At 42.1% G+C, this 26,653-nt stretch overlaps 1 protein-coding gene across 9 annotated transcripts in view; it reads left to right on the forward strand.

The window, feature by feature from the left end:
* TNRC6B (trinucleotide repeat containing adaptor 6B) overlaps positions 1–23,199 on the forward strand; it is a 266,350-nt gene extending 243,151 nt beyond the window's left edge. For 8 of the 9 annotated variants that reach the window (XM_073213903.1, XM_073213908.1, XM_073213905.1 and 5 more), the window contains 7 exons: positions 2,034–2,210; positions 3,561–3,707; positions 3,961–4,056; positions 6,279–6,503; positions 6,951–7,021; positions 9,636–9,775; positions 10,729–23,199. In XM_073213903.1, coding sequence (XP_073070004.1) covers positions 2,034–2,210; positions 3,561–3,707; positions 3,961–4,056; positions 6,279–6,503; positions 6,951–7,021; positions 9,636–9,775; positions 10,729–11,116 — 1,244 coding nt within the window. In that variant the 3' untranslated portion in view covers positions 11,117–23,199. The remainder of the gene's footprint in view (positions 1–2,033; positions 2,211–3,560; positions 3,708–3,960; positions 4,057–6,278; positions 6,504–6,950; positions 7,022–9,635; positions 9,776–10,728) is intronic. The other variant, XR_012121613.1, reaches the window with a different exon arrangement.
* Positions 23,200–26,653: the final 3,454 nt, after the last annotated feature.

A 26,653-nucleotide genomic window follows, 5' to 3' on the forward strand; every position in this document is an offset into this window, starting at 1 on the left:
TCTGTGAGAGGAAGAATGGGGTTGTGTGTATTGCAAATTGTAAGAAATTTAAAGTTCTGATTCTAATTAAGAGGAGCAAAATTTCCCATCTGCAACTGGACTGACCATAGTAGCAGTGAACCTGAGTACCCATAAGTCTGATGAAACCCTGATAAATTGGCTCAGAGAACAGAATCAGTTTTTTTGAGGTGTAAGAGATCACAACAAATATGTATCATGTTGATTATCTGAACCTTTAACTTCCAAAAGATGACTAATAGATCAATATGTGAGTTTTGAACTTTGCCCAAAGCTGTCTTGTTCTTTTCGCAGTGTTTGCAAGACAGTAATTGAGGGCATTGCAGGCTTTGGTTGTTGAGTGTGGGTCAGCCCTTCATCTCCGTGATTCACTGTAAGCTTCTCTGTTTACCTGTGAAACAGATAAAGGTCTTAAAACCTTCCATCAGCCTTTGATTCAATTTTGTGCCATTTGACAGTAATTCACTTGGGCAGTGGGATCCATGAGAACTAAGTATAAATAGGTGTTGGGCTGCGCGTGCTTCAGCTCCCTGGTAGACCTCGGCCCCTTCGGTCTGAAGCCTTTCAAGTTCCTTCCTTCATAAGTCACTCTCAAATGTGCCCACCAAAGAGTTGGTGAAGGGGCCACATGGAGCCATCACTAAGCATTATCATCTCATTTCATGCCCTGAAATCCAGAATGATTTATCGAAACTATAAAATATGTTTCTGGACTGAATAAGTCAAGCCCAGCATCTGTAGCTTTGGGCATTTACCCTGCTTCTTTAGGCTGATGTTTCATCAGGTTCCCTTGTCCCCAAAGACATGTTAGGTGTGTGATGATAAACACAGACGGCATGTGAGCAAATATCTTGAAAGTCAAATATCCGCTTGTCTTTTTAGAGCTTATGGCTAATGTTTCCCCATTTCCTTAGCAATCCCCAAGGTAAGAGAGTTCTTCATTTTCTTGCTACTTCACTATAATGTGCCCTTGAGTCACATTTCTGTCAGTGGGTCCAGAAAAGCAAATGGCTTCTTGGCTGAGCATGGAGATAGTTTTGATAATACTCCTGCTATGCCAAACCAAGCAGATAATTTAATCAATATTTATACAAATATTTTAATATATTACCCTGAGAAGAATTTCATCTGTTCATTAACAACACTGTAAGGGGTAGATCTAGTGGCACAATATAGCATGTACAATTTCTTTGAGAAATAGTAGAATGGAATATCACAGAGGTTGAAAATTTTAAAGTAAAGCCCATTTTTTGTTTAAAGGAATTTTAAGCTTTCCTTTTTTTTCCTGCCTTGTTGCATATAAAATGCATGAAGGGTACAGGGGGCACTGACTACACTGCTAAAATGTTCTCAGGAAAGTGGATACAAAGGCTTTGCTGTTCTTCATTTGTGGGGCCACAGATCTCAGAGCTGCAGTGTTCAGCTCTGGTCTTGTGCTGGCAAAGACTCGAGGTGGGAATTCCATCTCATTGCTTCAGAATTTAAAGCAATTGCAGATGCTCTTCTCTCTTGGACTCCGTCTGTTCATATTGCTCCTTCCAGCTGAACTAGGCCTGGCCAGCACCAAAGTGCTTGGGCGGGTAGCATCAGTACAGTCAAGGTGTAGTTTAAAACCCTTTTACATGCTGCAGATTGCTTAGTATTTTTCCTGTTTCTCATTCTTGAGTCATTAGTATAGAAATTGGGGTGATTAAGGGTAAAATCATAGTTTATCAAAGTTTCATTGGTTTCTTAAGACCATGGAATTTTAAAACTCAACATTCAAGAATGAGAGAATGGCTATGTGCGTAAGTGAGAAACTGAGAGGCTCAGAAAGATGAAATAAATGGTTTCTGGTCATCCTGCATCTTAATTATATTCTTTGGTCTCAGGTGTGACCTCTCATTCCAGTGTTCTGTTTACTGGATCAGCCTCAGAATACTGTATTTGATGAGTTCCTCTGAATAAAAAGATTGTCAAGTTCTGTTCACAGGATCCTTTCGGGGTGTCAGCTAATTTCCTCTCTCTTTTCTCAGGCGCTATAGTGGCCCCTGGTAAGACCCGAGGAGGTTCACCGTACAACCAGTTTGATATCATCCCGGGTGACACACTGGGTGGCCATACGGGTCCTGCTGGTGATAGCTGGTTACCTGCCAAATCTCCACCAACAAATAAAATTGGAAATAAATCCAGCAATGCCAGCTGGCCTCCAGGTAATTGTCCAGGAAATATTTTTCCTGGATTGTCCTTTGGTTTCTGTTGTCAATTTCAGGTTCTGAACAGATTGCTTTGGCTACCCACTTTTCTAAAACACTCACTTTAATTTTTTCATTAATTACTGTCTGATAAAAGCAAGGCATGTGCTGTGCAGTGGGAGGATAGAAAATTTTTATTAGACAGGCTTTCTGCTCTGTAGAGTTCAGTCAGGAAGATGAGGTGTAGACTGATCAGCTACAAGGTCAGGTACTGTGTGGTAAATACTGCGCAGGCATAGATAAGCTGAGGATAATCAGCAGCAGAATCTGGGGATAAAAGAAGGTGATGTGAGTTGGGGATTGGCATTCATCTGTGCATGGAGTGCCTTGTAAAGTGGGTGCTTCTGCAGTGTTCATTGAACTGATTTGCTTATTTTAAGTAAGTATTACCAGTTAGGTTCCAGGTATGCAGTAGCGAATGTGATGAGATTTACTTTTTTTCTTTTCTCTCTCTTTTTATTTCAGTATAAATAATCCATTTTCACTATAGAAAAAATTTTAAATTTAGTAAAGTAAAAATTAAAAATTCGGTCTCTGTCCTTCTAAACTACTTCTATATGGGTATGATTTGTGTATACAAATCATATGTATATGTGTAATACACAAATGTACCTATTTGTAATAGGAATATGTATAGTTTCATTCTACTAGAGTAGTCTCATAATGCATGTTGTTCTTATATAATACATACTGCTGCTCCTCATGTTTAGGAAACTAAAAGTTTGTAATTCTATCACATAACTTTAAATATGATTTAAACTCACCAGTAAAAAAAAAACTGTAAGCACATACACACTAGGCTTTCTCATGAAAGCCAAATGTTTTCTGCTGGTCATGGTCATTTGTACCATGTTTTCTTTTGTGCATCTGAGCCAGTTCTAGTGAGATGAGCTGGCGAAGTCACTAATCTCCAGCCCAGATTTTCTCCTAGTTCCTGTCCTACATGCCTGGATAATTCTCATGGCCCCAGTGTACTTAGTCCTGCTTCCCTTCCCTCAGACCTGAATTTCCTTGGGAGCAGGATGAGCAGGTACTCAGGCCAGGCACTGGTGAGCTCTGGCATCAAGTTGGCAACCACAGAGAGACGAACAGAGAAAGTCAGCATGTTGTGAAGCACAAAGGTGCTGCTGGCAGAGTATATGTTCAGGCTGACTTTCTTCTTTTTTTAATTTTATGATGAAAATCTGAGATAAAATAGATTTAGCATTTAGACTTTTCATAGATCTATTTCTTATATCACAAACTAGCTTAATTTTACCATCTTTTTGAACAGCCTCCTACCACTAACATTTGTTTTCCGTGTCTCAGAATTCCAACCAGGAGTGCCATGGAAAGGTATCCAAAACATTGACCCTGAATCTGACCCCTATGTCACCCCAGGAAGTGTGCTGGGGGGTACAGCCACATCTCCCATTGTAGATACTGACCACCAACTTCTGCGGGATAACACCACAGGTAAATAAGTGAAACATCCTTATCATTCTGCACCCAGCATTTTCATATGTGTCGATCTATGGCTTCATCTGTACTTGCTTGTATGTAATAATTTAATCATAACACGTGAAAATATGTAGCTTTTCACATTTATTTTTTTAGACATGTTTTGTGCTCCCTTCTGTTGAAGGTTGAATGAAATACTCAAGGTTTCACTAGTCCTACTAACGTTTATCTGCAATATTTCATCTTGTTCTTCATGGGTCACTCACAGGGTCTAATTCTTCCCTCAACACCTCGCTGCCTTCACCTGGTGCCTGGCCCTACAGTGCCTCTGACAACTCCTTTACCACCGTTCATAGCACTTCAGGTATGAGTATGATCTGCTTGTTTCCCTCGGGCTAGCTTCCACCCTGCACCCTTTTACAAAGGAAATCAGCGTTCCTTCTTAAGTAGTACTCTTACTGAAGTTGAACAGCGTGGGAGAGTGTAGGTGGGGGTGCACCGCTTGTACTGGCTGCATCCTCAAGAGGCTTCCAGTCCTGCAGAGGCAGGTTGAGACAAAAACAGCGTTAGGACAAGGCTGATGGTGACATAATTGCAGAGGGCTATGGGTGTTGAGAGCAGAGGTTTCATCTTGATAACACAAGGGCTTTTCTTTGAAGCAGTCGGCCAAGAGAATTAAGGGCCATGGGAAGAACCAGTCAGATCAGGTTATTCCTAAGGCAACCGGTTACAGCTTGCTTTCCTCTAAAAAATCCCTCCACTTACAGACCAATGCTAAGGGCAGATAGCCAAGCCAACAGAAGAAAAGAGGGCCTTGATTAGTACTACCAACATTTGTTGAGTTTCTTCTGTTTTTTTGAAAGACAACAGCAAATGGAAAAATTAATGGATATAATAAAGCCTCTGAAGTCGCTCACATAACACAATGCATTATAGATTGGTATTTAAATCATTAGTAATTGGCACCTTGGTCTTGGAAAGGTTGGACCTCAAGCCTTTAAAGCCAATAAGTCTTCTATTCTTTATCCAGGCAAAAGCAATTTAAATGAATCTTTAGCCAGCTACTAAGACACTGAGGTTTGTGGCCTTAAATATTGCCTTCTCTTCTTTTGCTTTTCTACCTTTGTGTCATACTAACCGTGTAGCAATACCCTGTCATTTTTTGGCAGTGTGCTATGCGTTCAGCTTGAATTCTTACCTTACCTTCACCCAAGTCTGTGGGGCTGGTCCTGGTGTTACTCCCCATTTCATAGATGAAGAAACTGAGATTCAAAGAGCTGATACAATTTGCCTCAGGTCTGAGTGAGTGTGTAAGGAGCCAGTTCAGTATTGATTGTTTCTGTCGCCCCCCTACATTACACTTTCATAGGACCTCTTTCTTTACCATCTTCACATAACTCCTTTGTTCCCATAGCTGCCCATGTCTTCATTGAACAATTTTATCTTTTGTCTACAATTGGACATTCGCTTGAGAGATGACCCAAAAATGAATGTATACTTTCCTTCCCCCAAAATTGTCTTTCCTTCATAACTAAACTCCTTGTTTTTCTTTGCGATGCTCCCCGTGCATCGCTTGGTCACACAGCCTCAGCATTTTCTCACTCTTTGCTCTCACTTGCTCCCTGGACCCAGGCAGTGATAGTGTCTCCCAGGTGGTTCATTTTGAAGCCATCTTGTTCCTATCCATTCCTTCTTCCATTCTATGTGCTGTCGTCCAAGCTTGGACCCTTGTTTGAACATTACGCGCTGGATCTATTGCAAAAATTCCTGATATCATCTTTATTGGCCCCTAGCCTGTCCTCAGTGGTGTTCCAGTACCTCTCTGCCCCTGTGAAATGTTGTTCAGCAAAATTGGGGGAAAACATACTTTGTATAGTTAAAGTTTAAGCTGAACCTTGATTTATGTTTTCCTGTCTCTCTGAGCCCATCCATTTATTAGACATTTATATAAATCCTTCAAGACCTGTCTTTGCAAAGCCTTTATTGACAGCCCAGCATTATCTCTCTCCTCTGGTATTAAACCTACAACGTTGCCTGGGGATACCAATTCTGTTGTTCATCTGCTCTGTCTTCCCGTCTGAACTTGAAGTTCTTGAGAATAACTGTTTATATTACCCACAGCACTGATTTAGTGCCTTAAAAACATAGTAAATCCTTAGTGGATATTTGTTAATTGTCTTTTAGAAATCTGAATGTCAATATCTAATATTCTGGATCAAGTATAATTTTTTAATGTACGTTCTGTTCAGTCAGGGAATACTTATTAATAATACTTATGTTAGGCTTCCCATTCTATTGTGTCTGTATAACTAATGGTTTTAGGATCAGCTAAGAAAGCAGTAGAGAATTATTCTATTAAATCTTTAGTTCATGTGTTAATTTGTCAATTCAGAGTAATAGTTATTGAAAATTTTATATTTAATAAGCTCAAATGCTATTTTTTGTATTGCCACTCTTAAAATGTGTACTTACTATTTTTAGAATATAAATGTTTATGTATTTATGAGTGTGTGTATATACACAAAACTTAAATGTATTTGTTAATAAAAGTGACCTAACCTTATTCTTTTCTTAATTTTCTAATAGCAAAGTTCCCTGATTACAAATCAACATGGTCCCCAGATCCCATAGGACACAACCCCACTCATCTCTCCAACAAGATGTGGAAAAACCATATTTCCTCAAGGAACACTACACCGCTTCCCCGCCCACCTCCTGGTCTGACCAACCCCAAACCATCATCTCCCTGGAGCAGCACAGCACCCCGATCAGTCAGGGGGTGGGGGACACAGGACTCACGGCTTGCCTCGGGTGAGAAGGATCGCCTAAAGGAGCATCATCTCTCAAACACGAGGGGCTTATGTTAACACAAATGGTGATGACATGATGAAGTCTTCACAGGAGAGGAAATCACGATTATCTGGTAGAGGAAAAAGTATCTCTTGAGTGGAAAATTTCAGTCAATATAAGGCAGAGGGACCCCAAAACTCCCAATGCGTAAAAATGATGAACAGCAGAGTAAGAACACCTAGGAGGAAAATACTGTCTTGGAAATAAGGTGTAAGAGTGCATGGAGGACCAAGGTCTAAGAAGAGAACCAGCTATTCCGTGACAGGTTAAAGAAGGTCAGAGTGAGGTGGAAAAAAGAAGACAATTATAAAAAGGAGGACTATGTGGGCTATGTGAAAATGTTTCTCTCTCGTGACTTTATTCATTTTTCACTCACTCAGTCCTAATCTTTTTTCTGGTTGCTTCCAGCCTCTACCTGGAGTGATGGTGGTTCAGTTCGTCCTAGTTACTGGCTGGTTCTTCACAATCTCACTCCACAGGTAAGCATGCTGTCTGCGATTTTCTAGGTAGGACTTGACTGTTAAGAGAGAGAAACTCAGAGATGTGAGAGGTTGCCAGATATGAAAGCTCATTAATTCCCTGGTCACTGCAAAGTGGTCCAGCCTGCAGGAGTGGGTCTCCCCACCTAGGCTCAGAGCCTACTTCTAATGGGGAGATGTTGGCCACTCGGCCTCATGCCTGCTTTCAAGACGATGTTAACACACAGGTAGTTCATGAATAATGAGAGTGGGGTAGTTACTTTCTGGTGAATTCCGTTTAGCAGAGATAACTGGCTGTGCATATCTGCCTGTCAGAATTGAGCCAAACGGGAAGGGGATGTTTGTGTGTTAAACACACACAAAAAGTTACTTGTTTTTTTGTTAGTTACCCAACAAGACCTAAGGCTCAACATTAACCATTTTTATGCTTCGTAAATAAATAACCATCCATCTCTGCAGTAGACAGAATGTTGATTTCATAGCTTAAATGACACATGGGTACTTTTAATTTTCCATCTGTTACCCTCTTCTGTGTAGATGGCATTACCAATTTGCTCTCATCTGAACATGCCCTCTGGGTTGTTTTTACAGTGGGGGGGTTTCATTTGCACCAAGCCACCCTCCCTTTCACCTTGGTTGCTTGATAACTGACGTATTTGCAGCAGCATTATGTTGAGCACTCAGATGAGGTTAAATGAACCCATCGACACTGGGCCCATGACCTTCATTTGGACTTGACAACACAACCTTTACAACACCTTGTTAAAAGTAGTCAATTATGCCTCTCCTTTAACACATAAAATGAATTGTCTGGCATTCAATTCATTAATGGATTCATAGGCAGTGCAGTAAGCCAGCATTTTCCAGAGTGCTCCCATGAGATAGTGATAAGTCTGTGGCCTAATATGTTTGGAATAAATACTTGATTAAACAAAATTAAGTAGGTTTCTTCACTACCGAACTTCTTACACCCTTTAATATGCTAACGTGTATTATGATCCTCTGTGGGAAAATACAGCTTCTTCTGAATTTATTTGCCCTTTGAACCCATTTGTGGGGAGTAAATCCAGAGCTCGTATTTCAAGGCACATTTTAAGAACAGCAGTTTCCTAAATAAATGAGGAAGAGTCTGGGTTGGCTGTTAATCTCCATGTATCTAATCAACTCACCTTAAAGCCCGAGGTTGATTTTCTAGCTGATAGTTGACTGAAGTATGAAGATTTTCTGTGACCTACCTCAAAACTGTATATGCCTCATTGTTTCCAAAAGTTGTCACACTGTGGGAGCTGTAATATGGTTAGGATGAAATACCAATAAGGGATACCCTGTGTTGAAAGGAGTTTGGGCAGGCTAACCAGCTGTTCACTTCCGTTTATCATAAGAGAAATACTAAGTGCATGTGTATTTATAGATGAAATGAATAGAGTGGTTGATTGTATTTGTATTAGGAAGAACTGATTAACTTTAAAAATTAAAACTACCTAATAGAGTTACCAAGTTATAAGGGCACCTCTTGGTACCTGGATAAAGTGACTTTTCATTATGCAAAATTTGTTGAGAGTATGTCTCTCCTGAAAAGTCGCTTGTGGCAATGTGCATATAGTTGATCATCATTTACAAAACAGTGCTAAAAGCTGTTGTCTAGTCATTTTCTGTAAAGCATGATGGTGAAATGGCCAGTTTTCCTCCTGTAGGGTTTCCATGACAAAACCACAGAATGTTTCCCCTGCCCCTGCCAGTAGCACTTTTTAAGGCTGTTTCAATAGTGATCTGCTTCTTTTCCAAAGAAATGAACTGAAGTATTGGACTGAGCAGCTTGAATAAACCTAGTTAAGATCATGACTTACAAATAATCAGTAAATAAATAGATTTGTTCTTAATGGGTCGCAATTGAGAGAAATTATTTCTAATCACTGAACATCTTAGTGGTGAGAGTCTGACTTAAGATGAACAACCACAACCTTTGGTCAAGATGGCTGAAGGCAGCAGAGGATGCAGAGAAGTAGGTAGAAATATTCCCACCTTGAGATGGCCGTAGCGGGGGTGGGAAGACAAGGGAATAGTCTGTGAGCTGGGTCAGCCCTCAGCATTCTAAACCATCAGATGGGCTGCCATGCTTTTCTTGTTTGTGCCCTTCTATTTAGTTCTTTGTGAGATTGGGAGCTGGGGAGATAGATGACTGCATGAGTAATGATGCTGAGAAGTTTGCATACTTTCTTAAATTCTTACTTGGGTACCATCTTAATTCTGCTTTTTAGGTCTCTACAAATCAACACATGTTCACTTGTTTACCCCTTAAGGACCCTGGATCCTGAGTTAAATAATATACTTTTGTTTTCAGCTGTAGTTGTGCAAACTCTTTTATTTGCAAAATGGGTACATTAGATCTCAGCTCAGCTTTGAATATCTTAAAATTTGCCTTTAAGACCTCTGTATTCAGTACACTCTTTCCCTGCTTTGAGTTTTTCATGCATCTCTGCAAGACTTACCTAGGACTGATACTACTGTTATTTACAAAGCACAAGTCCTTCTCAATCTCATACGTAAGAAAATTAACTTGACTTCCTTTCATATCCCACCTCTTGTTTTTATCTCATGAATGTTGTTACTCTAGATTGATGGGTCAACCTTGAGAACCATCTGCATGCAGCATGGCCCACTGCTGACATTCCATCTGAACCTAACCCAGGGCACTGCCCTGATCCGATACAGCACCAAACAGGAAGCAGCCAAGGCCCAAACTGCACTGCACATGTGAGTACCCAGCCTACACTCCCTGAGACAAAACATGCACGAAGATGCACGTGTGAGTATTCTGGCATCCTGCTTCATTAAACAAAGATGCATGAGACCATGCACAAAAACAGCATTGAATAAGTGATTGCTTGGGTGTTGTGATTGTTGATCTTTTCTACCTGCCTAAGCACAGATTGTCCTGTGTGTATCATAGGCCAGTAGTCAGAATTCCAAAAGTAAAGAATTGGTGAAATAGTGAAGCAGTAAATAAATTTTAAATACCATAAAACAAAGCCAGTATTTATGAAAATGTGAAATACTGTAAGTGCTGTCACTTCCCATAATAGTCTAGCTGCTTGCTTTGGTTTCTTTGTGGGTGATGATGACATATTATGGTCTTCGTGGGTAGCAAGGGTTTTGGGTTTTGCTTGAAGCAGGTGAAACTGGATCAGACTTTGGCCCTCCCCTTCCAGCCACTGTAAAAAACTGTTGGATAGGAAAGAGCTGCTCCCTGTGGCTGCAGATGCCATGACAAAGCTACGAGCAGAGCCAGCGATGGTGAGGCTTGGAGAGTGAGCCTGGCCCTGAAGCTGGGCCAGCTTGATCCTTAGGCTGTAATCTTTTACCTACCATGGTGGAAAAAATGAGGTAACATTTTCTTGACACACAAATTCCATATGCGAAGGAATATTGATATGTGGTACTCTCTAGTGGTCTTTGGATGTCTTGAGATTTAGTGATACGTTTCTGCTTTAAATCAGTGCTTCTCAATCACTGGTTAAAATATAGATTCTGATCCTGTAGGCCTGGGGTGGAGCCTGTGATTCTGCATTCCAGAAAGCATTCAGGGATGTGGAAGCTTCTAGCCAAAGGACCACACTTGGAATAGCAAGGACTCAAAGTGCTCAGTCCCTATGTGTGCTTTAGGATTGCCCCCAAAGCCATGGCTCTTTCCCTCCTCTTTTTTCCAGGTGTGTGTTGGGAAACACTACCATCCTGGCTGAGTTTGCCACCGATGATGAAGTTAGCCGCTTTCTGGCACAAGCTCAGCCCCCTACACCTGCAGCCACCCCGAGTGCACCCGCAGCAGGTTGGCAATCGCTGGAGACCAGCCAGACCCAGTCAGATCCTGTGGGACCTGCCCTGAATCTTTTTGGTGGGTCCACGGGGCTCGGGCAGTGGAGCAGCAGTGCTGGTGGCAGCAGTGGGGCCGATCTTGCTGGCGCTTCGTTGTGGGGGCCCCCAAACTATTCTTCTAGCTTGTGGGGAGTCCCGACTGTGGAAGATCCCCATAGGATGGGCAGCCCTGCTCCCTTACTACCTGGTGACCTTCTGGGAGGAGGGTCGGATTCAATCTGAACTTAAAACTTTCAACTCTGACCTCGTGACCTTTTTTGGAACAGCAGCAGCACTAACTTGACCTTTTCGTTTTTTTTTTCAACTTGCAATAAATACATTTTTAAAAGGAAAAAAGAAAACGGAGAGAGAAAAAAAGGTGGGTCATTGACAGACTGTCTGAGCACATAGTTGCCTCCCTTACAACTTCAGTTTTTTCGTTTGGAATATGAATCCAAAAAGAGAACATATCACTCTTGAAATACTTGAATCATGAACGCCAACCTAGAAAGACAATGTGAAGCAAGTACACATACCATTTAAATTTAAACACAAAAAAATTAAAAAAATTAGTTTCTAGTTTTTCACTTTTTTCATGTTATATGGAAGTTGTTGCTAAGAAACATATATACTGAAAAAAATAGCTTTTTAACTTTGTTTGCACTGGGTGTGTTTCCGTCCTTAGGTCTACCATGTTTGGGAGGGAAGGGATTCAAAAGCATTGTTGGGTGGGGGGAGGGAAGACTTGACGGAGCCTCACTTTAAAAACAAAAACACAAAAAACCTAAAAAAAAAAAAAAGGAAAAAATTTGTGATTGGCTGGTTGATAAATACCAGTGTGTTCTGGCACATGTAACTGCCCAGGCATGCTCGTTCTGGTATGTGTGTGCACGTGTGTTCGTGTGCATTCGCGTGCATCCTTCTCTCTGTCTTTGTGTGTGTGGATGCCTGTCTCCCCCTCTTCCTCTTCCTGCTGCCCCTTCTTCTCCCCCACCCTCATTTCTCAGAAAGCTGCCTTGCTGACAGTCTGCAGGCTGGCTGGCCGGCCATCTGCTTTTATTATTTTTTTTTAACTCTGAGAACACACGCATGGGGAGCCAGTGCTACTGAAGCAGCTCCAACTCCATTGGGCTGCATTACAGATGCTTTTTAATGAGTCAAGCAGGGAGCTCCTTTACATTTGCAAATTAGTCTGAGTGTGAGTTTTCTCTAGCTTTGATTTTGACCTAGCTGTAAAGTGGAGCACTGCCAAGTCCAAAAAATTAGGAGGGCAGGAGGTGTCTTGGAGCAACTGGTGTGTGTTTATTTCTGTTTTTTAAAATAAGTAGCCACTAGGCACATCTGAATATCTGTTAGTTCCATGCAGGCCTTTTCATTAGTTTGAATGGGAACAGACCATAAGATAGTTTTTAATTATGTGATGTTTCAAAAGCAGAAAACCTGTGTTCCCCCTTTCTTGAGTAATCAGGTATGAGCAATTCATCAGAAAGTCAGGTAATGCTGAATTAAATATTTCTATTGGTTCTCTTTTTCATTTTATGAAAACAGAAAAAAATAAGTTGTGAGCAGCCTCCTGAAAGCATCCGCAGCTCCTCCCTCTGCTCCTCGCTTGCTGAGCGTTACCTGTGCCAGGCCGGGGCGTGTTACAGCACCAGGCCATCACTGACAGAAACGTTTACTTAACGAATGTTCTTAAACCAGTGTGTACTTCAAGCGTTTCCTTTTGTTCCTCTGTGTTGTGTGTTTTCTGTGTATGTGGTTCTGCTTAGGCAGGTATAACTTAGCAAAGACTTAAGTATTGCACCTTTTCTTGGTTTTGACCTCTTTTTTTTTTTTTTCCTTGTAATGTAGCTTTTTTTATTTCGGTATTTAAAGACTCTTTTTTTTTTTTTAAGCATCAATGTAGTAATACTCTGGGCCGAATAGGGGGCAAGTTTTAATCCACAGTTATCACCAACGTGTATGTACTTATGTTGGAATCAAAATGTATCAAACTGCTTTTTGTGAAAAGTTCTAGCAGACCCGAAGGGATACCCCTTTATACAAAGCAGATGGTGGGTGGGCGGGCAGGGTGGGGGGGAGGGAATGTATGCCGGTAATGTGCTAGCACTTGTGTGGACATCCCAGTCTGCATTATACTGTTTAACATAAAGTGCCGACATTCTGTACCAGCAAATACCTGCCCATTCCAACCCTTGGTGGGAGCAGACCTCTGCTGTCCTCCGTAACTTGCTGCTAGTGAGGACAAGGGAGTTTTTCTTTCTTTAGCATCTTCAGTGAAGGATACAACAATGCCTAATGTATTTGACTCTTAACTTGTGTTTGTGTGTAGGTGGGTGGGTGTGTATAGGAAAAGGCAAAACAAATCATTTGCATTTAAGTGGTTTGTGAGACAAAGAATGAGAATTCTGTAGTCCTCTTGGCTTATCCTGTTGATTATAAACCTAGCCTCAAAAGAGATTGACATGTAATTCAAGTGAGCATTTGCTCATATAAGTCTTTTTGAACCCTTTGTGGGTAGGTGGTCAAACTTGAGTTTCCAGCGTTGGTTTGGTCCCATTGGATGCCTTGTAGAAAACTAACTGTGCCCTGCTCCTGCTGTCCGGTTTTCATCACCGCCATGCCTCTGCCACCTCTGCCCAAGTACAAAACATGTCCTTCCAGCCCCTACTGACTGCTCTTTGTGTGGAGCAACACCCTGTCATGTGTGGTGACCTCCAGGTGAAGAGCAGCTGCGTTCGGACATCTCGGGAAGGCTAAATGTTAGTGTCCCCAGGCCAGGAACATGTCCCATGGCTCCTGTGAGCCAGTGGTGACCCTGTCCACTGCCACTCTTAGTTCCCTGCCGTGTCCTGTCCCTCCCTCCTCCCCTCCTGCCCTTCAGTTCCTCAACCTGCACTATGGGTTAGTTGAGTTCCTTAGGATACTACGGTGAAAGCCGGGTGCTAGAGCCCCTCTTGTTTACAAGACATAATGAGGGATTTGAAATATGTAAAAATAAACATGAGAAGCTAAAATGTTCTTCCATCATAAGCTTAAAGGGAAAAAATTAAAAACAAAAAAAAAGACCAAAAAGTGCGTATATATATATACACACATATATATACACATATAAATATATATTTTAGATGAAGACTAACTCTGGGAGCATTTAACAGTGTTGTTTTGTTTTGTTTTTAACATTTATTTTCCTGCTTTAAAATTTGCAAGCATTCTCAGGAATTCTAGGGTAGGAAGCCAGTTTTTTGAAGATGGTTTATTTAACCGTATCTTATCCTAGATAGACGGCTGTTTCTTTCCTGTTGATAAACTTTTACAAGTTCCTGAAACTTCAAAAAGTTTAGACAATTTTTACTTAAAAAAATGTAAAAAAAAAAGTCTCCAAACATTGTCATACTGGGGATCATACATTTTAAAACACATAGAAATATTTTTTAAGAATTATCAATTTAGCAGCAACAGGTAAATTCATTATCTTAAAAAATATGGGAGAAGGATTAAGTTTTATAAGAGCTCTCTTGTGGACTCATTTGAATTGTGTAATTTAATGGGAGAATATTTGATATATATACATAGGAATGCCACCACTTCCTTTCTATTTAAGACTGAACTGAAATCTCCCCTAATAATTTTTATTTTTCTTAAAGGGAACCCTTCTCCCTGCCCCTTCAACCCCAGCAACAAAAGAAAGAAACAACAGCTTAAAGGAAAAAAAAAGTCACTCTAATCTGTAAAATAGTACGGTTGGATTGCTGAGAATCTATGTAAAGAGTTAGGAAATATAGGTTAATTTTTGGAACAAATTTTAAATATAGGCATTACTAGAGGAAAAATATCTATGGACTGTTCTATTAATGAATGTCTTACCTCCTTTTGTTATTGGAGGAGGGGAAAATAATAGAAGAATCTAATAAGGAACAAGTGATTTTACTTTTTTAGCTCCCAGCTACTGTTGTGCTCATTTTGATTGCTGTTTTGAAGATCTGCTGCTTAATTATCCCTGTCCCTCCCCCGGAGATATGGAATATTTCCTTTCAGTTTTTGGTGATGTCGGATTCTCCTTTTGTATTCCCTCCCGGGGCCAGGGCTCAGGTTCCCAAGCATGAGCACAGCTTCTTTTCAACATCTAAGCTTCCCAGTGGGAAAGAAACTCCAGCTCAACAGCTAAAGGGAGTGGGTGGAGTTGCTGCCTGCAATTTCTCTAAAACCGCTTTAGTGCCTTCATACATACACCCAGACATCCTGAGCAAGAACATGTGTGTATGTGCATGTGGTCCAGTTACTCCACAGACATTAACATACTTGCCTGTTAAGGAAATTGGAGTGGTTCTGGACAGGTCCCAAAGGCAGTGGGCTAAATTTAAAATAAATAAACAGAAATCAAGGAAGTTAAATATGCTTCTGTCTTGATAATGTGGAACACCTAGTCCCTTCCTTGTGGCATTGCCCTCTTTTGCTGTGCATCGAGCTCTCCAGGCCTGACATTGCGGCAACTGCAGTGATTTGGAAAGACCCTGTGTACTGAGCCCGTGGAAAGGGGTTCCTGCTTTTCTGCTCTTGTCCTCTGTGTCTCTCCCCCTTTCTCCCCAGCATCCCCTTTTTTGTCAGCTTGCTGGAAGCTTTGCTTTATTGGTTGGCAATGACCTAAGAACAGGATACAGCGTGATGTAATGGAAGAGAAAAGCTCTTTTTCTTTCCTTGCTATTTGGCAAAAGATAGATCTGCTGAGAGTCTAGGTGACTTCATTACACTCAGAAAATTCAGTGGGATTGTATTTTCTTCCACCACATTCTGACATGTGTAGTGAGGCTTGCTGGTCACCTTTCATTACATGGGCTTGTTTTATAAACATTTTGATCATGTAAATTTGAGCTTTCCAAATTTTACTGATATCCTTTTTTAAACACTTGATTACTAATGACTAAAGGTATCCATCTTAGACATCACAAACTTGGTTTCTGTCTACCACATGAGTAGCCAAAAGAACAGAACACATGGAGGGAAGGGAGGTCTTCTATCACACGGGACCTCTGCTGGCAACTGAGATCTACTGCCACAACCTAATTCTAGGTGTTTGAAGAAAAAAAAAAGTCAAAGCTCAGATCTCCAAGACACTGTGAAGAAATGGATGGCCTGTGTGGCATCACCGATCCCTCACTCCCTAGGCCTTGATGGTTTTAATTTACAATATTCACAGAAGTTGACTTAGCAGTGCTATAATTAAGGTTCCAAACCAAATTCTCTCTCATCAGTGTCCCCTAGTAGATCAACATTATCCATTTTGCCATTCAGGTAGTTTTATTTATAGCAGCTTGACTTCCTCTTACTGTGACTCCTGTTCTAAGAACTTTCCCACCTCTTCTGACATGAATGTAGCATAAGCTAGCAATTGATTCTTCCATGTTCCTGTGGGTTCAGTGTGGTATGTAAGATATGCAGAAGAAAGAAAAAGAAAGGAAATTCCTGCATAAGAACTTGGAAGAGCTTTTATGAATATGTCTAGCAGAAACTAAAATTTCCTGGGCTATTAACTTGCTGCAAATATTCACTCTCACTTTCGCCGCCTTTTTGGGGGAGGGTTAACAGCCAGATTCCATACTGACCTCAGATGCTGTGTACTTTTTAAGATTATTTTATATTCTGCCATCTTGACTCTTAAACAGAACGAAGATGTCTGTGTGCTAAGCAAAACATTTAAGCCAAGCCTGTTTTCCTCTACAGTGTAAATAGGATGTCTTCAGCAGACTTGGCTGCAATAGCCATCTCTTAAGATGAGGGAACAATTGAGTCTTTATGTAGAAAAAGTCTGACTCTGCCCCATCCTCAGAGTTCAAATTCAACAAGTAACACTCTGTAGGTTATTGTTTGGGGTTGGGTCTTTCCTTTTGTGTGAATTATCTATAGGGTCTTTAGGAGTAGAGAGAGATTTTTTGCTGGTTAAAAAAAAAAAACGGTTTTCTTCTCCAGTGTTTTTGCCAAGTTCTGTGACAAACTTCATGTCTATGCATTAACTGCACTTCGTAGTGTTTCTGAGAAAAGAATCTTAATCTTGAACTGTTCTGCGTCCTGTGAGTGCACAGCTAAGGCTGCATGTGATAGTGCAGATGAAGATGTTCTCACCTGGGGAGGGGTCCAGTGAATTGTCAGACCTCAGCAGTCATTCAGAAAGTAGGGTACCCTCACCCTCTGCTGCGTGCTATGCCACACCCCATCTGCTTTCTTGTCTGCTATTACGGTGTATCCACACACACTAAAACAGACAAATGAACATCTTGTTGTCAAGGACATTTGTCAGTCCATGAAAAAACATAGAATACTGTCTGTATTTCCAGAGTTAGTGCACGCTCTGCATAAGGTCTGTACATCGGGCAGTGCCAGAGGTGTATTTCCCAAGATGGTCCTCATTTGTTCATGATGGTAGTGGTTCTCTTGACCTTAAATTTGATATTGATAAAGGAGGTGTTGGCATCACATTCTTTAGATTCAAAGTAATTACCAACTTCAAGAATCTGTGAACATAGTAATAACTTAATAAAAATTGACCATTGACCATCCCTACCCTGCCTGCAATGCCACCCCACACGTCTGTACCACCAAAGAAAAGAGGCCATGAACATCTACAGGACAATGACAGAAATACAGGTCAGGAAACAGCTACTCCATGGCTGGGCATCCGTGCTCTCCTCATGTGTGCAGTCACTCAGACTAGATCTGGAGTAATTGCCAAGTATTCTAACATTTGAGTGGTTTTTAAACTGTCAATCTCCCTTGTGATCTCTTATTACCACCAAAAAGAAAAAAAGTGACCAAAACTGCCAGTGTTTGCCTAAGAATTTAGATAGTTCCCTCTTCAGTTCGCTATACACCTAAATTTGTTTTTAAAGAGATGCCATGCCCACCAGGAAAAAAATGTTACTACACTGAGTGAAGGGTCTCTGCAAAACTCAGTCATCGGGTCTTCATTGTGACAAACACTTGTTCCTGAGAGGGAAAAGGTCAGGCAAAGGCAAGAAGTGTTGAAGTGGCGTTTCCCCAGAGCACTTCATGCCTCAGTTTAGTTTTCAAACTATAAACCATTGCTTTGGAAGTAACTTCCCTCTTATAATTGGCCCATTTCAAGCCAGTACTGTTAAGCTGGGAGCTCTTAGCTCTTCTTGGTGAGCAGCTAAAGAAGAACTATGAAGGGAGCGAACAGACTGCAGTAGTTGAGACAAAGTGCTTTTTTTCTTTTCACTTTTCCCGCTTGCTCTGCTAGACCTCTTTCCGAAGCTGGCACTCTTTCTGAGAGCTGAAGGGTGTGCAGTCTCAGAGGGCTGGGTTGTAAGGGGCCACTGGCGGTGAGATGGAGCAGCCTGGCAGCAGGACTCTCCTTACAGTGGAGCGCTGTAGAGGAAGGTAGTATACCCTAAATGTGATCACCAAAAATGTAAAGGGGCGGGGGGGTCTTTCTACAAAACGAAGCAAAAATCTTTGGAACCCTTTAAGAAGTTATATACCTTTTAAAGGTAGTAGAGTTTTTCACCAAGTGATGCATTCAGCATGACACTTCTTGCCAGAAATTTTGAGTTAGAATAAATGTGTTTAAAACACCACCCCAACCCGCCCCCTTTTAAATTTTTGTCCAAGAAATTATTTAAATGTAGTATTTCTGAACGTGCCTTTGTGAGTACAGAGACGTCTGCCTGTTGTAGGAAGAAGCTGTCCATTGGGATGAAGCAGAAAGACGGTCAGCTTAGTCTCTAGGGAAGTCGGCGTTCCTCCTGGCAGTCCCCAGGGGTGGCTGTTGAGTGTTTATTAGCATCAATATTGCACAATGTAGAGTCGTGTGGGAGAGGTTCTGGGACTTGGGACAGGGGCTAATGAGGTGATGGTGCACAGATGACAGACCCAGATCAGTCTGCGAGTGCAGGTTGAATTTATCTGCACTACCTAGTTTTCTTTGTGTGTGAGTGTGTGATGTGTGCATGTGGCAGTGGCTGTTTTATTTTTTATTTTCTGAAAGCACTGGAGAATTGAAATATGGCGATGTTTGTGACACATTCATGCATGTCAAGAAGGTGTTTTCTAGCTTCTGCGTACAGAGCGGGCAGCGCATTTCCACCCTGAGTCTGTGTCCTGAGAAGGCAATTATTTTCCCAAATGGAAGTCACATAATATTGCTGTTTATGAGAACAGGGTATTACACACAAGGAAAAAGCTTCTGAAAGCAAAGATTGAAATGTTTGAGAAAGAAAAGAGAAAAAATCTGAATCATATTTTATTTCTTCAGAACAATTATCGTTAAACATAGAAATCTGCAGTGTCTCTTCATTTGTTTTTATGTTTGTTTTAAACGATTCCACCTCTTCTCCTGACTCCCTATCTTCTAAAGAAATAGCAAGTGAATGCTAAGGGCCATTTCCATAATTCCTCAGAACTCTCCCCTAAGAGGAAAATCCCTCCTGCCAGATTCCTCCAGCTTCATTCAGGAAGACAAAGGGAGGAGAGACGATGCAGCTCCCGGCTCCACTCTCATTCCTCTCGAATGGCCTTGAACTGTATTATTATGCAAATGTGAATTTTGATACTGAATTTAAGAAGAGGTTGTTGGATTTTTTCTTTTCAAAAAAAAAAAAAAGGTCCCATATGTGTGGTCATCATTGCTTCTTTATTTTGTAACGTGAATTGTTAACTATGCATTCTGCAAAAGGGGGGAGGAGGGGGAAGGAAGTAGCTTTGCATCCTTGTTTTATGGTTTCTGTGTCCATGGAATCCCCATGTCCTGGCCGGGAAGGGGAGTGAGAGCAGGCGGCTCAAGGCCGGCACAGTGAGCTGGACAGAGACGCCTGGGTCCCCCTATCAGTTGCTGTGGCTGGCAGGCCTGATGGCCGGCAAATCGTGGGCATCTGCAGTTCCTGTCAACCAGTGTGGCACAGGGTTCCCCATCCCAGCCGAGCAGTGTTAACCCAGTGCAACAGTGGAGCCCAAAGGCCCCAGCGCTCTCTGGATAAAATGTCCTCATCCTTTCCTGAATTCAGAACCCTCTCAAGCTCAGGAAACCATGCCTCACTTGTGCTGACCTTAAAGTTAACTCTGCATCAGTTTAGAAAATTCCTCTTCCTCCTTGCTCCTTTTTTATTTTTCTTCCTTTTTAATCATTTTTAAGTGAACTTAATTGTAAGGAAACCTGGTTGCTCTGTGAGGAAGAAGACTGTTGCTTGGCGGGCAAAAAAAGTATTCTCTTCCTCTTCCACCGCCCCTCAGGCCCGCGCCGTCTCTCCCAGCCCCCTGCGCTCATTTGGCTGTAAATAGCTAGCGCGGTGAGGCGGTGGACACCAGAAAGCCTGCCATCCCTCCTCTTTGTCCTGACGGCATCTCTTTGTTGATCTTGCCTGTGGTGAATCACGGCACCTGCATTGCTCTGGTCTAGGCATTATTTTCAACACATAGTATCGTAAGCAGAGGTTGTTCTCCCACCTTCAGTGTTTGCACGCAGCACATTTCGTTGTTGATGTTCGCAGTACTGTAACGAGGAACAGACTTGATCACAGTCTCCTCGTGCCTGTGCCGGCAGCACAGGCACGATCTTTTCAGGGTTCCAATCTCTTAGATTGCCTTTAGACAAAAAAAAAAGAAATAATAAGAAAAAAATAAAAATAAAATCCTGACGTTTCAACTGTCTAACACAAAACAATACCTCGAGGTACATTTCCCCTGCAGTATAGACCCTTGACGCCCCTCTCCTTTTCTGACATCAGTGGGTTATCTTTTTAAAAATATGAGTGTGTAAAGAGCAGGATAACTATCCTTTTTCTTTGCTGTGAAAGTAGCCCTGAAATATGATGTTTTCCATTTTTTTAAGCCATCAGAAGTTTCAGATATTACTCGTGTTTGAGAAAGCAGAACAGGTCAGGGGAGAGGACTTGATTTGTTGGGCAGCATCCTCTCCAGTGCCTCGCATGCACAGTGACAGCAGACGGGTGTCTAAACCCTGTTTGGAATAGTTGCCTTCTGTTCCAGTTCTGGTTGCAGGGTGGGGAGTGTGAAGTTTCTCTCTTCTAGAAGATCCCTTTCCTCCAGGGACTCCAGAATGTTTTGTAGGTGAGACCTTGAGCTCTCAACCTCTCGTAGTTCAAACACACACAGACACATAGTAACTGAGTAGCATTCTGTAGTTCATAAAGAGAATTAGTCCCTGACATTTCACTTTGGCGCTGTAGAATTCATAGCCTTGTCACTTTGTAATGCTCTGGAAATGTATTAATTTCTTTCTTAGAAGGAAACTCATCTGCAACGTGTAGACAACCTCCCTGAAAAGGCATGTGCACCCCCAAGGTTCCTCTCTCCGTAAGGCTTGAAGGTGACATCAGGTAGAGGGAAATACATTTAACTAGGGTTGCTTGTAGGGGTCTGTCAGCTACTGCTCTCCTGGATTTGCCTATCCATGAGGCAGGCTCAGAATGGATCACTTTGACTGGCTGCTTCTCCACAAACACCCCACCCCTGCCTAAAGGTAAACCCCTGTCTATAGCCCTCTTTAGTTTGAGCTCACTTATCTTGTATAGTGACGACTTCCTTTGAAGGGAGGAAGCTTGATCATAAATGTACATATACTCACCACCCACCTTCTGATTTGGGCACTGTTCGCCTCTGGGTTTTATTTCTGTTGTTTGTTTGGAGGCTTTTTTTCCTCTGATCCCTCATAATAAGTTCTTCCTGCCCTTATGTCCCTCTAGGATGCTCCCAAAGGGCTTTGCTGATCTCTGCACTTCTTTTCCTGGGACACTCCCCTGCCAACATCCTTTGCACACACCAGTGACCAAAGTGTGTCCAGTGATCTCACAGAAGACATCAAAAATGGTGCATGCACCGTGAATGTGCTCACAGAGACACGTGCACAAGATTCTGCACCCTTGGCCTTAACCTCAGTATGACTTAAGGTGCAGGAACATTTTTAACAGGTTTAAAAAAAAAAAAACTTCTGGGAGGAAAAAAAGGCAGACACAATATCTCAACTGTCCCCACTCCTAAGTCTCCACTGTTTGCTTACAATTTCTTCTGTGCCCACCCTACCCCATCCCTGTTTTGAGTAACCAAAAACAGACGGCAAAGCAACCTGAGGAGAGGTTTCTGGACTATTTTATCTTTCTTCATGTACATGGAGATAGAAATGCTGCTTTGGGTTCCATAATCCTAGGGGGCTATGTTTACATAGTAAAATACATCCTACCGAATCAGGAAACTGCATCATGGGAATCCCTGCCGTGAGAGTCAGGTCACTGACGGGGAACAAGGAAGTGAGGGGCTGGGGCCTGGGCGGAGGAGAGGCGGAGAAGGTCTGCCTCAGTGACTCGCGGCGCATCACTCCCTTCCTCCTCTCCCTCCACTTCTCTCCTTGCCCCCTTTGAACGGAGCGTGGAGAGAAGGGCATCAGAAAGGCTGGATTTGTAAAAGGCAGCTTTCCAGCTTTGCACAAACAGGTAACAGGAAGGCACAGCAAAACCCTTTCACCTGAAACAGCAGAAACAAACCTGTCAACATGGCTAAAATAGCTGCACGTGATGATGCTCTCTGCAAGTCACCTAGAAGTGTTTTGTTTTTCTAATACTTGAAATAGCTTTTACAATATTATTTTGGTGGCTTTCTTTTCTCCCAGTGCGCAATAGAGAAAGTGGCTGGCAGGATTTAAGGCAGTTGGAGGGGAGAAGAGGGAGGATATGGCTTTTTTTTTTTTCTTTAACCATAGAGGTTTAATCAAACTCCCATATGTTGAAATTGCTCCTCACATTACTGGTTTTACATGGACACAGAAACTAGGCACTTTAGAGGTGCACTTGCATGGCAGGCTGGGCCCCCCTTTTCAATATTTTATTTTACTTTTTTAGTATAGTGGTACTTAAAATCACTGGTTCACTTAAAAACAATAAAATGTTAAACTCTACTAATGTACAAATAAGCTGAAAAGTTGCATTTTATGTGTATTTTTTGCCATAGCAGGTACTGTATTTCTCATGCTGGATTTAAAAAAAAAATCAAAAACAAAACAAAAAAAAACTAAAGGGTGGTGTTTTATTGGATTGTGACAGGTTGAGTAATATGGAATTAAGTCGTTGTCATTTCATTAAAACTGAGAGGTGATGTAATGCATATATAAGAGTTTTCTGAAGGGTTTTTTTGGGCTTTTAAACAGCTTATTTTTGTTTTTGTTTAGTTTTTTTATTTTATTTTGGAAAGATATGATTGTATTATGTGCAACTCAGTTGCTTACATTATAACTACAAAATATTTTTGGGTTCCTGGAAAAAAAAAGAAAAAAGACTAATAAATGTGTTTGGCTGCTAAGCATTTATTGTGGTTTTTCCTATTTTATTCTGCCAGTTTAGTTTGCTCATTTGTTGAATGTTTATATTTTTTTACTCTTCTGTCTCTGCTCCACACATAAAAACTATCTGCAGTTTAGCATCTGCGCTGGCCCTTGACCCGTCCTGCCTCAGCCCTGCTCTGTCCTTACTGCTGGGGTTCTCCTGGCGGCAGGTTGGCGGGCGTTGGAGCTGCCTGTAAGAGAAAGGGTGTTTCCCCTTCCACCTTCTGTTGTCTTGTTCAGTCCTTACCTGGGTTTACAGTGAGACCACTGGAGGAGAGGAGAGAGAAGATACCTGCCCGGGGCTCTGCCGTGCCCAGGGAAGATAAACCAGCAAGCTGGCTCTGTCCAGGAAGCGCATCAGTGCCACAGACCCTGCTCTGAGTACAGCGACACTGCCAAGGAGCACTGGAGCCTTACCTGGACGTGAGGTTTCCTCCTCTGAACAGAGACTTGTTAGATGTGTGATCATGAAACACCTTTTGAATGGCAAAGGGGAGGAATGGAGAAATTAACGTTTCCTAATTCCCAGGTATGGTTACGTCTGACATATTCTCCAGATGCTACATGCAGTGGATGGCAGCATTTCGTGAGGAAACTGGCTCAGAATAATTTAATTAGCTAATAATCGGTAACTTGACTGACTGTTGAAAGCGTAACAGTAACTCAGGATTTAAAAGTGATCATGCCAAAATTCCTCTGCTGAAAAATAGCAGAATTTCTGAGAAAATGGTCTTGGGTGAGTCTCCTACAAAGCGGCGGGCCAATTCTTTTATCATAAAATGAGTGAACACTGGGAAATGCAGGTGGAATAGGTAAATGAGATGTTCAAATCACCTTGAGGGCAAGTAAGTGCTATTTTTGAGGACTAGAGATAATTACAAAAGCTATGAAGACCTCTATCTTGGCCAAGACCTATTTTAAATTTGGGGTATTTTTTAAATGCATAATGGCTAAGAGGGGGTGTGTTACACAGTTAAAGGTGGTGGTTACGACTCCAGCATCTGACTGAAGAGCCGCGTCTCCTGCCGTCACCTTGCATGACTTTGGCGTGCACAAGAAAAATCCATCCTAACAGCCAGGCTTCTACACTCCTTCCCCCAGTCCACCCCAGCCACACACTCCTAGTCTCACCCAAAATTGCTCCCCTCCTGAATCACTTTTCAGCATCCTTGACCTTGACCTACCATCTTCCCAACTGGTTCCCACCCCTCTTCAGGTGTTTTGACCTGAATAGCCACTCTGGAATGCTGGCCTATTTACTTTCTTCCAATCCATCAAATCCTTTTTCTCACTTCTGTTCTATTCCAGTTTAGATTTTATAGTCATAATAACATGGGTGCTAATACATATCAATTTCCTTGCACCTCCTTTCCCCCATTTTCTTGAGACCTATCTTACTAAAGCCCCACTTTAGAAAAACACTGTTTTCTTTATTCTGCCAGCACCCACAAGCAGCAGTGCTGGGAAAAACGTCACTACAGGGCAAGTAAGTTTATAGATCAGCTGTAACCAACTGCAGTGTGACCTTGACACCGTCCAGCAAATGTCCTAATACACGGAGAAAGTTTGAGGTATCAGAAAAATTCTCCCACACTTCTGCTTCCCCTCTAAGTGCTAGTCCCTGCAATGCTGGGATCCTTTCCCTTCCTGCTCCCTTGGCTTTCAATTCGTAATGATCCATCCTCTCCACGTGGTCAGCTGGAGCCCTGGCCAGTCATTCCCATGGAAAACTCTCCCGTGGGCCTGCATTTCAGTCCCTCCCTTGCCAGCTACTATCCCATTTTTCTTGAGAAATTTTCTCGCCTCCCCTTCCAATCTGGTTTCTGCCTCTCTCATTCCCCTAAAAGAGCTCTCTCTTGAGGTCTCTTAACAACCTCCCTAGTCCAGGGCACATGACCATTTGCCTCTTGACACCACACCACCTAGGCATCCTTGGATGCTCTAACATGCTCCTTTATCTTCTACAGCTTTTTCATCCTCTGACCCAGCCATGGAATGTTGGATTTCATCAGTGCTCAAGCCCAGGGCCTCCTTTGTTTTCTCTTCTGCTACAGTCCTAGGCAGCAGCATCCACCTCACTGGTCACCTTTTCGCTCTAATTGAGCTCTGAATTTTGGACTGCCCCTGGGTTCAGTCCTGAATGTTTTCTAGTCAGCGTTGCTTCTCCCTATGAGTTCAACAAGCCCCATGTTTTTACCTACACATCCCCAATCCTGCCCTAATTGTATCTCCAACCCTAATCTATCCAACTAAGTGTCCACTTCTATGTCTAATGGACAAGTCCCTCCACCTTCCTTGTCAAGTCTTTCCCATCTCAGTAAATGGCAACACCTTCACCTCCCTGTTGGCTTTGCTTAGCCCACCAGGAAGTTGTCAGCTCCATGCCAAACATCCACACCCATCCACATGTCACATCTCACCACAACTCATGGGTCCCACCACCCTGCGTGTTTATCTGCAGCACTGCAGTAGCTTCTAGCAATTTACCATCTCTCCCTTGACCTGACAGACTATTCTGTTCATGTCACTACCCTCCAATGGTTTCTCCTTACAGTTAAAAATCCAAAATCCATATCATGGTTCCATAAACCTTGCACAAATCCTACATAACATCTCATTCCTTGACTCCCCATCTCAATCTTAACACTAGCTCTGTTAGCTTTCCTTTTTCTTTATCACACTGAGTTCATGCCCACTTCAAGACCATTATTTTCCTTTTGCCTGGACTGCTCTTTTCCTTTCATCTTTGTGTAGTCTGGTGAAATGTGAGGTCTTATCTGATAACCTATCAAAAAATAGCTGTCATCTCTCCCATCCCTACCCTAAGCTACTCTGTGCTCTTGCCTTGTTGTATTTTCTTCATAGAACTTAATACTTTCTAAAATTATCTTGCTTATTCTTTATTCTTCTTCCTCACTGAAATGTAAGCACCAAAAAAAGCAGAATTCTCTTCTGTTGATCACCAGCTCCAGGGCCTAAAACCCCTATGGCATTAATACCATCTATCTTTATGTTAACAACTGCTGAATTTGTACATCCAACCTTTACCATTGGACTCCAGAACTGTGTATGTAATTGCCTACTCAACATTTCAAAACACCTGGAAATCTTAATGTCACTGCAGACTGAATAAATCCCAAACAGGAGACCCTCCTGCCTACTTGCCTCTCCTCCCACGGTAAATGGCATTACCATCCATTCAATGGTAAAACTTAGAAACCCAGGAGCAGGCTTGCCTCTGCCTCCTCCCTGCTCCCTGTAACTGGTCTGTCACCAAACGGGATTGCTTGTACCTCCTGATCTCTCTTCATTTCCTCTGCCACTAGCTGCCCTTGTCCAAGCTAAATCACCGACACATCAAGGTCTTTACCTAGTCCACTGCATTAGCCCAACTGGTTTCTCACTTGGCTTCCATTCCAGTTCCCCCCACCATCCAT

This window comes from Manis javanica, chromosome 10, assembly GCF_040802235.1.
Source record: "Manis javanica isolate MJ-LG chromosome 10, MJ_LKY, whole genome shotgun sequence".
NCBI classification, from domain to species: Eukaryota; Metazoa; Chordata; class Mammalia; order Pholidota; family Manidae; genus Manis; species Manis javanica.